The sequence below is a fragment of the Harpia harpyja genome, chromosome Z (assembly GCF_026419915.1).
Source record: "Harpia harpyja isolate bHarHar1 chromosome Z, bHarHar1 primary haplotype, whole genome shotgun sequence".
Taxonomy (NCBI): domain Eukaryota; kingdom Metazoa; phylum Chordata; class Aves; order Accipitriformes; family Accipitridae; genus Harpia; species Harpia harpyja.
In genome coordinates, this window is record NC_068969.1 from 94,693,044 (window position 1) to 94,709,347 (window position 16,304).

The 16,304-nt window shown below is 45.7% G+C and overlaps 2 protein-coding genes across 4 annotated transcripts in view; one reads left to right on the top strand and one right to left on the bottom strand.

The window, feature by feature from the left end:
* The window catches only part of IPO11 (importin 11), a 106,743-nt gene extending 99,719 nt beyond the window's left edge, over positions 1–7,024 (bottom strand). Inside the window, exons 1-3 of one of the 3 annotated variants that reach the window (XM_052776681.1) lie at positions 6,929–7,024; positions 6,179–6,254; positions 566–693 (exon numbers count right to left, since the gene is read on the bottom strand). The gene's annotated coding sequence lies outside the window, so the exon portion shown is untranslated. The remainder of the gene's footprint in view (positions 1–565; positions 694–6,178; positions 6,255–6,928) is intronic. The other 2 variants (XM_052776683.1, XM_052776682.1) reach the window with 2 other exon arrangements.
* Positions 7,025–8,508: 1,484 nt separating this feature from the next.
* On the top strand, positions 8,509–16,300 carry DIMT1 (DIM1 rRNA methyltransferase and ribosome maturation factor). Its single transcript, XM_052776027.1, has 12 exons — positions 8,509–8,641; positions 8,831–8,904; positions 9,391–9,477; positions 9,863–9,924; positions 10,034–10,127; positions 10,216–10,265; positions 11,092–11,215; positions 11,327–11,419; positions 12,205–12,269; positions 12,583–12,646; positions 13,161–13,267; positions 14,017–16,300. Exons 1-12 carry the CDS (start codon positions 8,581–8,583, stop codon positions 14,057–14,059), a joined length of 924 nt encoding a protein of 307 aa, XP_052631987.1. The 5' UTR covers positions 8,509–8,580; the 3' UTR covers positions 14,060–16,300.
* The last annotated feature ends 4 nt before the right edge of the window (positions 16,301–16,304 follow it).

Sequence of the window (16,304 nt, forward strand, 5' to 3'; positions counted from 1 at the left end):
CACCACATGATGGCCTGACCACAACCCCCATTCCCCATCCCCTTTGCTGCTCCAGAGGAGGTAAAGAAGCCAGGAGTGATAGAGTGGCTCTATGGGCAGCTGTGGCCAGCCAAGGTCAACCCACCTCACCCTACAGAACCAATTTACCTCCTACTTCTTCATATCTACTTGTGTCAGTCATTTCAACCTTTATCAATTTGCTGATTCTCTAAAATCTTCCTGCAATTATGAGACTTTTGCATAACAAACTTAAACATTCAAATTCTCAGGTCACTTCTCAGAATACCATTAATTTCCAGGGAACCAAGATCCTGATTTAGACTGTAAAATCCAATCGGTAGCGGTCCACCCTATGTGGAATAGTGCCCAGCACAAAGAATCGATGTCAAGGCAAGACTTTGATGTTAGGCTAAAAGTCCTGCTAGCTTCATTTTTCCATCAAAAATAACCACGAAATAATAAATTGGTACACAATGTTGTTGACAGGAGAGGCAGTAAAAAGAGGTCTTTAGGTGCAATATCTTTAACTTTCTCCTTTTTGCAGATATTTTGACATCTTGAGTACCTTAGGCTGCCTTCATCATTGCACAGCCAAAATCAGCCAGGAAGGAGCAATGTAATGATAACACTGGAAAACACTGGGTTAACTTGTAAGGATCACAATAGGAACTCCATATTCACAGCATAAAGAACCTGAGTAAAATAAGCACACACAAGAAAAGCAGCAATAAAAGATACATTCAGATTTTTCTGGCATAAACACTGTAGCACTGAAGTACCTAGTATAGATAACAATTTCAGAGCACCTAAAAATGCTAGTAAAGGAAAGCGAGAAAGGAAAAGAAGGATATGAGAAAAAACATAACAGAAGTAGGTGTAGAGTTTGCAGTAAGGAGGATATCATACCTCAATTCCTGCCAAATCAAAACTACACTTCATGTTATGAAGTGATTTCATTTATTTCCATTCAAAAGTCAAATTACTTTCAAAAGAAATAGTCTTATCTTACACTATCAAACAAGACCTGAAAATGTGTAATTCTGAAGCGCCTACTCAACTAAAAAAATAGTGTACCATCAGTTCGATTATCATATGAAAACCAAAGAGAGAGAACTTCTGAAAGTTAGGAAGTTGGCAGAGCATGTGTGTATAAACAAAATGGTAACTAACTTCCTCAACTTCAGAGAAGCTGATTTTAGGCCTTTTGCTGAGCAGTGTTCTCCAAATAATGAGCTGCCATAGGAAAACTGCACGTGTAGCAACAGTGAATCTGCAGCACATACCCAGATATTTGCTAAAGATTCATTGCAAGGACATGTTCGTTTGAGAGGGAAAAAAATGGGTTATAGAGCATTCATGTAACAATTGATTTTGCACTACAAAACTTAGATCATGTCAGCGAAATTAAATTATTTCTCAGCTACATTCAAATCTGATGCAGAAAAGGAGAGTTTCCCCCCAAGGGAACAGTCCTTGTACTAAAAATTCATATACTTCACCTAGAACACTTCTTATCGGAAGTCTTACTTTTTGAATAATACAGTACAAACACAAAAACCATGAGGCTTTTCTCATTTTCTTATTTCAAAATAATTAGCTGGCAGATCGAAAGATAACAACCACCAAAAAAAGAGAAATATTCGCAAAGCTTCTTTTTTATTAATGCTTCTCGTTCTTGAAAAGGTTTTTATTTTTGTTTAAAAACTGGAGCAACTGCCTGCTCCAAAACACCAAGAAGAACCAAACCAACCTTAGCAGGTCAGAACAAAAATTCATTTAACCCAGTGTTCTGTCTCTGTCAAAAACTATAGTAGATGCCCAGGTCAGGACAATCTTCCAGTGGTATTTCTGAATAATGCTATCCCATCCTCCAGAAAACTGTGGTTCAAGGATTTCCTAGTAAGAGGCAGGGAATTTAAATTTAATAGCCCTCAACAGATTTAGTCTTCCATGAATTTGCACGGTTGCTTTTTGACCCCATGTACACAACAGTCTGCACACAACATTGGATGTGGCTGTCACAAGCAAAATAACAAAATTGAAGATAAAATCTAATCTAATCAATCTTTTGTTTCTGTCTTAACAAAATCTGAACTCAGAACAAACTTACAGATTATGACAGAGCCAACTTCATGATTGCCCCCAAAAGGCCAAAGGGCAGGGGGCACTCAGGGAACCAAAAAAACAAGCCAAAAAGTCAAGCCATCTGAACACACTGTTCCACAGACACCAGAAGTGGCTATGGGAAGGAGGAATACGGGACTTCCAACTGTGTCAAGCCATTACAGGCTCAGGTCCTAACAGGCAATTTCAACTCTGAAAGTCTCTCCTTACATTCCCTTCTCACCAACAGGATTTCTATTAGGAACTTAACCTCTGCAGGCACTCTGTGAAGATGACTGACTTAATGAGGGCTTCAGCTCATAACTCGTGTTAATGGGATCCTCCCAAAACACAGTTTTAACTACTGCTGTGTACAGATGCCTTTGTGAAATCAATTCCAGCAGACAGAACACAGCTGTACTTTAGGATTTTAAATCCAGATCTCTCCAATTTTAATTTGTTGTGACTGCCCCCCCACCCCCCACTACCCTCCTTTTTTTCTTTTTTTTTTTCTTTTTTTTTTTTTTTATCTGATGCATAGGGGCCTCTTCAGATAATTTATGTAGAGGACATACAGATGATCTTAGATCCCACAGAACAGCAAAGGCCCATGAATATTGCCTCTAATATTGAAGGATAAAGACAATTTTCACCTCTCACACAGCAGGCTTTGCTGTTGCACAGCAAAGGCAGAGGGACATGGGCTAGACCATAGATGGGTTACATCACAGGGACAAGAATTTTCTCCACAGTCTGCTGGGTACTTCTAGAGCTTAACTCACTGTTGAACAAGTTCTACAAGACTGTCCTAGAGATGAAATGGAGGACATGAGAATTAAATAGCTGCCATCTTTTGGGTACCTTCACAGCCATGAGGCATGTATAGAAATGCTGATAGAATCTGTTAACCTTAAGAGCAACACTTTCTTAGAAGGAAGGCAGGGTCTGCACTTTGAGTCACAACAGCCAGAATTTCCAAGTCCGATCATCAGGTAAGGTTAGCGTTTCCCATCTTTACTTTCTAATCTCAGACTGTGTCTTCACAATAAACACTGAGCAATTTCAGGAATGTTGCTTGCTTTCTGCTGCTTTTCTGTGGTTCATGCTCATTGCTATCGTAACTAGGTAGCACACATCAGGTTGAGGAGGAAGGGAAAGAAAGCCTTTCCATTAGAAAATGTTCAATACTGTCAGCTGCAAACCCAAGCATGGCTCTACTCCCATGCCCGAATTTCTTCTTGTATGAGGGAAAAGAGCCTAATCACACACAACAAGGAAAAGCTGCTCTCCAAGATCCCCCTAAACGTGCACAGAACTGAGACAACAGCATATTCTCAAGTCTCAGTTGACAGGAAAAAAACAGAACTCTGTTACACCTGAAAGATAAGCAACACATCAAATGCCACAGCTCAGCACAATGAGATGGCATCTTCAGAAACCACAAGTACCAACACCATTTCCTCATGGTTACCATCAAATGTCCTGCACTTCCATTCCCACTCATGAATGCCTTCATCTCCTTTCACTGGCAAAAATCCAAGACTCACTTCTGTTCTACTCTTCATCCTTTAATTCCCTTTCTAAGGAAGTATCTGCATACACAGTTTACTTTAGAGAATATGCCAAGTCTCTTAAATGTTCTGCCATGCTGGTTTAATGTTTTTCCAGAGCAGTATATCCTTTTGATACAGGCAAAAGAGTATCCAGGTACTTCTCCCATAACACTGAAATACAACCAAATTTTAAAATCACGTCAGCTATGAAAATAAATCAAGGACTGCTGTACAACTGCAAGGGAACAACCCAAAGGATTTCATCAGTAAACACCTCCACACTTCATTTTTTCTGGACTTCAGAGAACGCAGTGTAACAACTCACTCATATCCAAGCAATTAATTGAATACAATTTTTTGTTATCTTTTGTTAAGAATTCAATAAATTCTTTTCCACTGTAATGAGGTGCAAGAATGGATTCAGTTAAGGTTCTATGAATTCAGAAGGAGACAAAGTGGTAAATATATCACCTAAAAACCACTGCGTTCTCACTGATAACAACACAAATACATACTGGGCTACTTTAAGAGGAACAAGGCAAGCAGCTCTAGGGATGTCGTTAACCTCCTTCACTCAGCAGTATCTGAGGCTGCTTCTAGAATACAGTCGTCAGTTTTGTCATCACAGTTCTCCCTCTCCCCAGCTCAAGCAGGAAGGGTAGAAACTGGAGAGAGGCCAGAGCTACCAAGATGGTCTGGGGCCTAAAGCAAATTACCCACAAGGAGAGGTTGAGGACTTGTTTAGTAAAGTGGAAGCTAAGGGAAGACTCCGTAGTCACTTGCAACTAACTTCCTGAAGGGTGCTTACAATGAGGACAGAGCCAAACACTTCTTGTCAGCAGATTATATAACTAATAAATAACTAAAAAGCTACAAACTGCAGCTTGGGAGGTTCAAGTAGAAGCTTAAGACTGTCTTTTCCAGCACATTTGTTTTAATGAAAACAGGAGAAACGAAGTTTCCATACGGAAAAGCCACAAGAACCACTTACGGGTCACCTGAAACGAGTAACATGAAAGCTAGCATTCGCAGTGATGTTATGATATATTAGCAATGCTTTTAAGGATATCATAAATTTCAGGAACAGTTGGTAGTTAAACCAATCTCTCTACAGCCTTCTATAAACTTTCCCATGAGTCTCTTTTCTAACATTATAGTACCTGTATCAATCATCCCGTCCTGGCTATTGAAGGCACGACTTAAAACCACTAACAACTACACTAGTGACCACAGTCACTACAACCACTACCATTAGGCATTACCAAGATTTATCAAAACCAAGAGATTAATTTTTCTTTACCTAAATGAACAAGGCTGTCTACACTCTGCCCAATTCAAGCGACAGTAAAGAAGACAAATAAAAATGTCTAAGTAGGAAAGAGTTACAGGGGGGGGTTTTCCCCATACTGACAGAAATAGAGGAATAGAACTTCCACAAATCTATTTTTACAAAAACACATCAGTGAAGCTAAAACCTAGGTATGAAAAAAAGTCAGCATGCAGAAGACACAAGGTATAAGAGAACAAAGATCAAGGAGGAACACAGGAATAAAGGACAACAGTGAGCAAGCCTGACAATAATATTAAGGGAAGTCAGTCAGATTACATTGAAAATCTTGAGGAGAGGAATGGCCTTTCAGGTTAAAGGGAAAGCACCAGACTGACCAAAAACCCCTAACAGAAAAAACAGGCAGTAAAAAAAAAAAAAAAAAAATGAGTGGGACTATTCCAAGGATTTGTTGGATGTAACTTACAAGAAACTCTGTCATGGGTTCAGTATTGATGACAGAGAAAAAACTTTACAGATACACAGAGACAACGGAGTATTTCTGATGTTTAACAGTAAGCTTATAGGATGACCAATCTCATCCCTTGGCCTTCTTCCCAGTTCACCTCATTTTAACAGATCTTCCAAAAGGTACCACAGAACACTTTACAACAAACTAGCATGCAACAGCTGAAACAGAAAAGCAAGTTTCAGTCCGCCCTCATGCTCTGAAATGTCTTGAAACCATTTCAGTTCAGCTGCAGTCAAAACTTGCTTCTGACGATGCAGTTTTAAAGTTTTATATGTAAAGCTTGGGTAACAAAAACCTTTATTATGTCATTTATACATACCCATCCACAGAAGGGTAGAATGAAGGAATGAGAGAAGAAAAGCTAAGCGCGATGAAGAAAAACTGGCGTTGAAGTTTCAAGAAACCAAAGCCCATAGGGAACACGCTATTTGTGAAGACTGAGGTAGTTCTCACGAAAAAAAAATGGGCGCTGAAGTTTCAAGAAACCAAAACCCATAGGGAACATGCTATTTGGGAAGACCGAGGTGGTTCTCGCATGCTACAAACACTAATTTGAACGCCGCGGCAAATACATTACAGACGTCACTACATCGATGAGACACGGAAAGCAAGGTACATAGAAGCAGAAGTTGGAAGCAGCACCAGTATCGTATTTAGGGCCACGCTCTCACGTTTTACACACGTTGTCGTCTGCTACGGTAACAAACTGAAGAAACGACTCACCACTGCTGCACTGACCCTGCCTTTGATTTAGGGAAGAATCTGCTTTACCGTAAAACTTCAACGGCTGCTCCGCAACCTGCAGGAAGTAAAGAACCACCTTTAACAAGGGCCAACACTTGCCCTCTCCTACGAAAAACAGCTTGTGTCAACAAGCCGCGCGGCTTAACGCCTCGTACTCTTTCGATGCCTTCCGGTCAGACTCTACCCCGGCGGAAAACTCTTCCGAGGAGAAGCCGGGGCGCAGTTCCCAGGAACCGGGCAGCGGTTCGCGACTTCCGACTCCGAGAAAGCAGCCTGCCGTCGCTCAGCCACACAGTACGTCAGGCTGAGCCGCCTCGCCCCCGGCGGCCTGCAGCGGCCAGCCCGGAAGGTGACACACGACGCTGACGCCGGGCTGCACCGGCGCGGCACAGCGCCGGGCTGGGCAAACGGCCACCCGGGCGCTGCAGCGGCAGCCGGCGCGGGGGACGAAGAGCGGCACCGCCCGCGGCGCTGCGGCCCCGCGGCTCCTTCCCCCGGGGCCGCCGAGCCCTACGCCGCGGCCGCTGGACCCTTCCCGCGGCCCAACCCGCCCCGGCGGCCCGCCTCCGCGCCGCGCTACCCGCCCGCCCGCCACGCCGAGCGAGGCGGGAGGCCGCCCGCCACGCCGGGGCGGCAGCTTGCTGCTGCTGCTGCTGCCGCCGCCCCCCGGGCCCCGCCGGCGGCGGGGGGGGAGGGGGGGCGGGGACGACGACCCCGCGCGCAGCTCACCGCTGGCGGCTGCCGGCGCCGCGCGCGGGACGGGGCCTGGCACGCGGGACCCCGCGCCTCTTCCGAAGCTCGCGCCACGAGCCGCCACCAGCCGCTGCGGCACCCCGCCTCCCACGGCGCGCCGCCCTGACGTCAACGGCCGGCGACACGCGGGCGGGCGGGCAGGCGGCCGGCTCTCCCCGCGGCGCGCCCGTGGGGCCGTGGGGCGGCGGGCGGGGCCGCCGCCGCCGCCGCGCCTCCCCTCCCACCGCAGCGGGCGGGGCGCCGGGCGTCGCCTGACGTCGGCGGCTTCCCCGCGAGGGGCGGGCCCGCAGCCGGCCCCTCCCCCTCCTCGCCGGGGGAGCCCGCGGCGGCGGCGGGCTGGGGTTCGTGGCTGCCCAATGGTGGTCCCCGGGGCCCGCCGGCAGGCGGCAGCGGCGCGGGCGGCCGACCGCGGTGGCGGGCTGCGGGAGGGCGTCTCCGGCAGCCGTGGTGCGCCGCTGCCTGCCACCGGAGGCGGGCGACAGCGGCTAGGAGCAGCCGAGGAAGACGAGGCCGCCCGGCAGAGCGTCGCTGCCGGGCGCGGTGGTTGCTCTGAAGGGCTGCGACGACGCGGAGAGGCGCGCAGGGCACCGGCAGCAGCCGTACACAGTTTTACGGGCGGCCGGCGCTGACTGACTCCGTTTCTGCTCGCTCGCGGGCTTTTGGGGGAGGGACGGGTGCTGGAAACGCACCCCTGGCTGAAGCCGCCGGCGGCAGCCCCGCCCCGCCCTTCCCCCGTGACGGCTGCGGGGCCGGGAGGGCCCGCCCCTCCCAGGCGCCGGCGGCAGAGCGCGATTGCGCCACACGCCGGCGTGGCGGGGCGAGAGCCGAGAGGCCCCTTGTGCTTCAGGGAGGGAGAGAGCGGGCGGGCCCTGCTGCTTGAGCAGGGGAAGCAGCTAGGACTCGCCTTTTAAACCGTTTATTGAAGGTCGAAGCGCAAGGCCTGCGGCCGCTGTTACACGACAGGTCCCTCCGGGACTGGCGGGGGAAGGAGCGGTCCCAGCGGCCGGGGCACAGCAGCCTGGCGCCGAACGCTCTGGGCCGCAGAGCATCCTCCGTTGCCCACGAACGCACACGACTGCCCCTCTCCCCCGGGGATCGGCTCTCCCGCCCCCAGCTGCCCGCCACGGGCGTCACTGGCCCTCGTTCACACCTCTCCCTCCGCGTCGCCCCTGGCCGCACGGCCACAAAGCCGCGCCGGAACGGCCGGCGCAACCGACTCCCCTCTTGACGAAGGAAGGCGCACCTAGCTGGGGCGGCGTGCCGCCATGCCGCACGACACCGGCGCCGCGAACCTTCCCACGCGCCGGGGCTCTGCCCGCCGACCCCCCGCCCCGGAGGAGCTGTTCTCCCTCAGCTGCTCAGAGCAAAAGCAGATCTGGCGCCCCGTGCCCGGGCGGGGCTGCTCCCAGCTCGGTTCGCGCGGGAAGCTCCCGCTGCCCTCGGCAAGACGGCACCCCGCGCCTCACGCCGGCCGCTCGGCCGCCCCGCCCGCCGGCCCGCCCCGCCGTGACGCGCCCCGCCCGCCGTGACGCGCGCCGCCGGCGCCGGGCCGCCCGGGCCTGCTGGGGAGCGGTAGTCCCGCGCGGCACGTGCGCGGGGAGCGGGGCCGCGGCCGGGTGGTGGCCGCCATGCCCAAGGCGCGGGCGGGGAAGCGGCCGCGGCAGGAGCGCCGGGAGGGCCGCGCTACCGGTGCGTGGGGGCCGGGCGGAGCGGCGGCGCTCCCGCGAGCGGTGGGGCCGGGGGCGGGCCTGCCCTCGTTCGCGGGGAGGGGGGGAGGGGTAACGCCGCCGTGCTGGGAGCGGCCCCGGGGGGGTGGGGAGGGAAGCCCGTTTCGACGGGGTGCGCTTGCAGCTGGCGTAACGCCGCTCTCTGCCCTAGGCATCCGCTTCAACACCGGGGCCGGCCAGCACATCCTGAAGAACCCCCTCGTCGTCAACAGCATCATCGAGAAGGTGGCCGAGCCGGGGGAGCGGGGCGGGGGGCGGCTGCCCGGGGGCTGCCCTGCGGCCGTGGGCCGGGGCGGGCCGGCCCAGAGTTCCCTGGGGAAGCGTGTCCTGAGGCACGGCCCTCTGGCGTGACTCCGGCCGTTCTGCGGCTCTGGGGGGACCTTCCTTCTTTAGTGTGCCCTCCTGGCCTTGGTACTGTCCTCCTGGCCTTGGTACTGCTTGCCTTTTTTTTTTTTCTCTCCTTTTCCTTTTTTTTTTCCTAAGGCGGCCGCATGCCTGTTTTTCAACCCTCGGAACAAAGATCTCTCGTAGACTAGCTTTAAGACATTCCCGTTCTCAGCGTTTTCCCCTCGTCCCTTTCTAAACGACGTTCGCGCTCCTCTGCCGGCTGATTTCGGCTCGTTCCTGAGCTGCATGTGCCTTTCGTTTTAAAATCAAATGGTTGCTTGAAATCGGTTGTAGAAGAATAACCGAAGCGCCGTGTGTTCTTAGGCTGCCCTGCGACGCACCGATGTCATTCTGGAAGTAGGCCCGGGAACCGGGAACATGACGGTAAAAATGTTAGAGAAAGTAAAAAAAGTAAGTGCGAATTTCCCACCCCACCCCCCAAGCCGTAACCACATTGTGGCTTAGGTTATAGCAAACAGAAGGATCTTCATCTCTTTGATTCAAATAAGCAGAATTACGCTATGGATATTTTTTCTTAACATTTGCGTAATTCCAGTGAGGTTTTAGCTGCTCATGTAAATCTTGCATGGTTTTATCAAACTGTGTTGCTGTTACCCATTTACGTGGTAAGGCTTGCATGTTTGGAGGAAGGGAGGAAGGTGCGTAGCCTAATAGGGGGTTTTTAAGAATTATTTAAATACCCTGTAGCAATAGATACAGAGGGTTTTAGCAATTGAAATTTTAATCTCAGTTAGGAGGAGTTGTATAAAGTTGCAAATAAGTACTTTGTTTTCAGGTTATTGCTTGTGAAATTGACCCTAGGCTTGTTGGGGAACTTCAGAAGAGAGTCCAGGGCACGTAAGTATCAAATGTGAAAATAGCGAGCACTTAAAGCAGTGGAGCTGGCTTTGGCAAAAACTTTGGCAACATGCTTCTCTGAGGATAACCACAGTGTATTCTCCCCCAGGTGTCTGGCAAACAAACTTGAAATCAAGGTTGGAGATGTCTTGAAAACAGAGTTGCCATTTTTTGATGCATGTGTGGCTAACTTGCCTTACCAGGTATGGGCTAAACAACATGGCAAAACTTTTTCCTCTTTAAATGATAATTGCCCAGAAATTTTACTAACGCTATCGCTCTTTTCCTCAGATTTCTTCACCTTTTGTTTTCAAGCTGTTGCTTCATAGACCTTTTTTCAGGTATGTGGAAGAACGGAGCTCTGTATTACCCGATAGAAAAAAAATAATTTAAAAAATATTCCCAAATCAAATTTTTTTAGTTCTTAAAATACCAGTTTGATGGATCAGAGCCGCACCAAGATTTTTGTGTAATATGAAAACTGCCAGTGCCTGGGAATTAGTTTATGTCGATGTATTAAGCGCGAGCAGAAGATTTAGTCTTGACATCAGCGAGTGTCCAGCTGATGAAAACAGCAGTTGCACCTCTTTACACTATTATTATAACTGTTATTCCAGGGATAAGCAGGGCATCGTGGCATTTCAAATGCCTTCCTACCTGAGAAAGAAAGGGTGGAAAGGGCAGGATCGAAGCCAAGACACTTCCTGTTGTCTGCTTTAAAAATATAACTGTGCAGGTACTTCTGTGTGTTGTTCAACGTGTCAGCAGTTCTTGATTTCTCTCACTGAAGGGCTAGTGTTAGTGACATTACTGGTCAGCTTTTGGAGTTTGGATTTCAAGGACTCATCGTAGAATTATTCAGTATGATTTGTTACAGTCAGGCACAAAACTCTGAGAGTAGCCTCCGTCTTTCTGATCCCGATCCATTTAGCGGTGTAAAGAATCAAACTCTGTTGTAGCTTTAAGGAGATTTAGATCGTTTCACCAAGTTTTGTGTTTTGGTGTTTTTTAACGCACTCTGAACTAATTAAGGCAGAGTTTGTTTATGACAAACCGTTATTGCTTCTAAGCACTGGGGCAAATCCTGTGTTTTCCAAGTGTGTTAGTTGGCTTTTGATGTAAAAGTTGATTACTTAGAATTCATTTCCTCATTTCTGTTATTCTCAGGTGTGCGATACTCATGTTTCAAAGGGAATTTGCACTTCGTTTGGTTGCAAAACCAGGAACTAAACTGTACTGCAGACTCTCCATTAATACTCAGTTATTAGCTCGAGTGGACCATCTGATGAAGGTACGTCATTCTGCGTTAGCTAACAGAGCTATCAAAGATACAAGAATGTTTCTAGAAATGTGAGGACTTGCTGCTTATTCATACAGCTGCCTGACTTCCCCTGACTAACAGGTTGGAAAGAACAACTTCAGGCCTCCTCCCAAAGTTGAATCCAGTGTTGTCAGAATAGAACCAAAGAACCCACCACCACCTATCAACTTCCAGGTGAGCATCGTATACTCTAATAACAATGTAACATACTAGTGATAGTACTTAATTTCATTTTTCTCTTTACTTATTACTCAGTTCCATGTGCTGTTTTCACTACTAAGTACCAGCTATTCATTGGCATTTACGTAATTCCAAAATACTTATTCCTGTATTGATCAGGCTTGCTTTAGGATGTTACCTGAACGTGCCACCATCAATTTTGGTAGTTTCATTTACAGTGTTTCTGACAAGACTGAGGTACCACCTCCATTATCAGTTGGAGAGTTGCTAGTAATGATGTCCCTTCCCTTTCATCATGGTTTTTATCTCCCAGAGACCAGTCTGGGCTGATGACTTTGTTGCTTATGATTAAAGGAGTAGCTATGAGAAGTCTTTATCTTCAGATGAGTGTGTATTATCTCAGAAGACAGATGTTACAGGGTAGTCTTCTTAAAGTTCATTTTTAAAATGCTTTGATCTTCAAGACCATTTCAGCCTTGCCCAAGGTTAGCTGGATTTTCTTCAGGTATCTCCCTTGTCAGCACATAAGATCTTGGCCAACAGTGCCTAGCCACGAAAAAGGACAATTCAAAGGGTTTTGTGGGTGAAGTATTTTCTCCTCTATTTGTATTGCTTTGTCCAAGACACGACTGGTTTTGTATTGTTGAGAAAGATTATTTTCCTGAAAGATTTCTCTTTGTGTCAATATTATTGTGAAACTGCCAGTAGTGGCTGTTCTTGTTTGTAGTAGCTGTATGTTGTATGTTCCCTTTTGTAAATTCTGCAATTTTTAATTTCAGGAGTGGGATGGTCTGGTAAGGATAGCCTTTGTTAGGAAAAACAAGACACTCTCTGCAGCATTTAAGTAAGTAACTTCTATTGAACACAATCTTTTCAAAGTTTGAGAGCCCATCGAGTTAACCATTTCTTTTGTGCAAATGCATAGCAGTGTTATATGCATGCCAGCACAGTCAGGGATAAACCAATGATGGAAGATTTATACTGAGGTCACAAGCTTTTTCTTTTAAAAGAAAACTAGGCAGCTGTTAAAAAAAGAACAGCTCTGTGTGGTTGTTACAGTTTTTTATAGTAAAGGTTTACAACCAATCAAGTAAAAAAAAAAAAAAAAAAAAACTAGTGAAAGCTCAATTTTCATTCTAAACTTGTATTTCTTTCAGGTCAAGTGCTGTGGAGCAGTTGCTGGATCATAATTACCGAATTCATTGTTCCTTACATAATACAGTAAGTTCCTTTTTAATATATTAAATACTATTTTTGTGTACTGTGACCTACATACTGACTTTTGTAAGAGTGAAAAATTAACATTGAAAAGTTTAACATGTTAAGAGTTTTTCCAAGAGAGTTGGGGGGAGGGAGGAACTTACCTCTTCTCTTAGAGAAAAATCTAAAAAGGCCACTAAATTACAGTGAAAAAGCTGAAAGCTGAGTATGTTACTAACATATTGGCTGTACGTGTCTCAAGGACTTCTACTAATCTAGTAAGAATCTAGTAAGAAAACTCTTTGTGCCTGCTTAGCAATACTGTTGTGATTCATTTATAGTGAATGAGCTGAGGTATAAAAATCCAGATACAAGAATAGAAGAATACAATAATCCATACAAGAAAAAATGCAACTTACTTCTATCACTTGGAACAAGAACTATTCTAAAAGCAGGAAAATAATAGATGATTTCAGTGAATGTTTTTCTATGCTACGAATAGAAAATGAATTTGTATCCTATTTTCCATTGACAGGAAATACCTGAAAACTTCAAAATTGCAGAGAAAATACAGATGGTCCTAAAAAATACAGGTTACTCTGAAAAACGAGCCCGTTCAATGGATATAGATGATTTCATTAGGTATTTTTTTTTCCTCTTTAAGCTTCTTCAAATTCTATCTGCATCTGTACCTGTGCAGCACAGATTAGTATTGGGTTACACAGGAATAGTACTAACTCGCATTTTCCTTTCAATACCAGACACTCCTTGCTTCCAGTCCTGGACATGAACAAACACTTAATCCCTATATGTATTTTAACTGCTGCTTACAGTATTGAGAAGCAACTAGCTAAAGATCCCTATTTCTGGTATTTGTGTACTAGACCCTTCTATGTCTCCTCTAAGAATGGCTTTAATAATGGAATCGGTTATTATAATTTCCCTGGAGACTTACATAGCCCTTCTCTGTCTTGAGGATTAGGACATAGTCTATAGCGTAATTTGGAAATTTGAGTAATTAACTAACTGCTACATTCCGCTCTTACTTCTGGTCAGTTAATTTAAGTGGCAACATGAATCCTCTCGTAATTTAAGATAAAAATTCCTAGTTGTTTCTCAGTGTGATAGTTAATACAGCTACTGCTCTTTTAAGGAAATGTAATAAACCTGGTAGCATGCAATATAACTAACAGCACTGAAAATACACCTGCATCTCTAAAATGGCAAATTTGCTAATAACTTCTAGTTTAAGATTTGTAACAATTCTTTATGGCAGTTGAACAGTGATGGCAGCTTTCATGCTATTTTCCTATGTCCTTTGCCAGCCAGCAAGTCTTAGAAATACCTTAAGCTGAAGTAGAAATTGTAACATGAATATTTTGCTCTTTCAGACTGCTGCATGGCTTCAATTCAGAAGGCATCCATTTCTCATAGATTCTACTAGAAGAATAAAAGATGTTCTGTATTTTGTCACAGAAGTCTTACCTAAGCCAGAGTGACTGCAACAGGACAAGCTCTTCTCACAAAAGCCATGAACAGAATAGAGTGCGCGCACTCTCGTTCTTATTAAAGCCTTACGTGCAATTTTATCACAGGTAGTAGGCAAGAAGCTGCTGCTCTGTATTTTAAAAGCGATAAATTCTTTCATGACTGAAGCAAAGTGCTGGACTCCCATGTGACAGTGTATTTTTAACTACATCAGATAACATGGATTGATGCTGCCGTAATTGAAATCTGCATTCTCTGATCATGGACTTCATCTCAGTATATTCTTGCACAGTCCTCAACAGTACAACCTGTAAGCCTGGTATGGGCAACAAAACCAGAGTTGCAGTCGTTCCATTTGTTCGGGATTTTGTTGTTTGTTTTAAAGTGTATTTAAACACTTTGTTTTGATTTGGAATGCCTGTCTCTTCCATTCGTTCTCTGGTAGCTACCCACATTCCAGGTCTGTTAGTACTCGTGGAGAAATCCCAGTAACTGTTTCTCAGAAACAAGAGCATTTATCTTGTGGGCTTGGTATCATTTACAATAATGTTATTGAGGTACCTGAAACTACCAGTGTCATCTCCTTTACCCCCTCCTTACTGCCATCAAACCACTGTAGGAACCAGCAGAAAACTACCAAAGGACAAGTGCTCATATGCACAGACAGAAGGTGGGTTTTGTCAAGTGTAAATTCAAGCAGCTATTTTTATAAGAAAACTAATTCAGCCTTCAAGGCAAGCAGGAGTTTTAGCATAGATCAAAGCTTTCAGTGAGTCTTAGAGCAATGCATGCCTGTGTCCTGACAGAAAGACTTACTGAAGTGTCTTAATATAGTTTGGATTATATGTATTTGTTATTAAGGACAAGGCAAAGTTTTCCCAAGGAGGTCTGCATTAAGTGCATAACAGCTGTCAAAAGAAAAATCCACTTTGGCCTGCCTTATGATTCAGGAAAACAGTAACTATTAACTCTATAGCATCATGCAAGGGTGAAGGCGTGACTGTGCATTAACTATCGTATGTCACTTTTTCATGTATAGTGTATAAGACCACAGTAAGTGGAGAAGAGGCAGATTAGTAAAAACTAAGATGTAACTTCATTTTATACACATGCAATGTCAGTTCTTTAAAAGTCATTGACTTGGAAGCATGTACAGAAATATGCACTTGAATGTGCAGGCTTCCTGAGAAGCTGTCTTGGAAAACTGAATTGCTCATTTATTTTGTAATTTAATGATTCTAATGCCACTTCACTTCATATAGAACCAATTTATGAGTGAGGTAGGTACCCACAGCAATATGCTCAGAAGGAACAAGTGCTGGAGATTTGTGTCACGCTTCCTAAATGCTTTCGTTTTACAGGACAGGAATCAAGATAAGCTTGTCCGAGTCGTGTTCAAGTGATACCAGTCCATCACAGCAATAGGTTACAGGAATTCAAGTGCCGTAACCAGCTGTATCAGTTTATCTTGATTCTGACTACTTCAGCATCAGTGTACATCTGACCTTTACAGCAGGCTCTGTTAAAGACTCTCTGAACAGTCCCCCCACACAGACACAATTTGAGCTTGCATCTGCTACCTGAGAGGACACATGTCACTTACAAGGCTTAGTAAAAAGCTGCTGAAATTGTAACTGCCTCTGCCCTTCCTGTCCTCTTTGGTATGCACTGTAAAGCACAGCCTGCTTGTGGCTCTAGGCTTGCATGGAAGAATAGTAGGAAAGCCACTGTTTCTCATGTAGGATGTCTCAATCTTCAGAGGCTTTTTAGAAAGCAAGATTTCTCTAGAGCAGCTTCAAAGAAGCCCTCTAGTATGATATGATAACCTGTACTGTCACCTGCTAACAAAAGCTGCTGCCTTCTATTTCACTGGGTTTTACTTTTAACTGTGATGGATGACATTCTTAACAAATGCTGAGAAAGATGCATGATGTTTCTTTTAAGACATGCTGGAAAACTAAAGTCAGGACAGTGCTCTGGGGAACTTAATCATGTATGACAAATTTGTACAGAAGCGTTAGTTCCAGAGGTAAATACTCATTCTGAAATCAGGCCTTTTCAAAAGTGTAACTGAGTTGCTTACAAAGTGAAACCCTGCCCAAAGCACAACAGAACTTTCACAGAAGTAAATTCTCATCTGTAATTCATTTAATAGCTTAATTTATTAAACACATTATGCAAAATCTACATT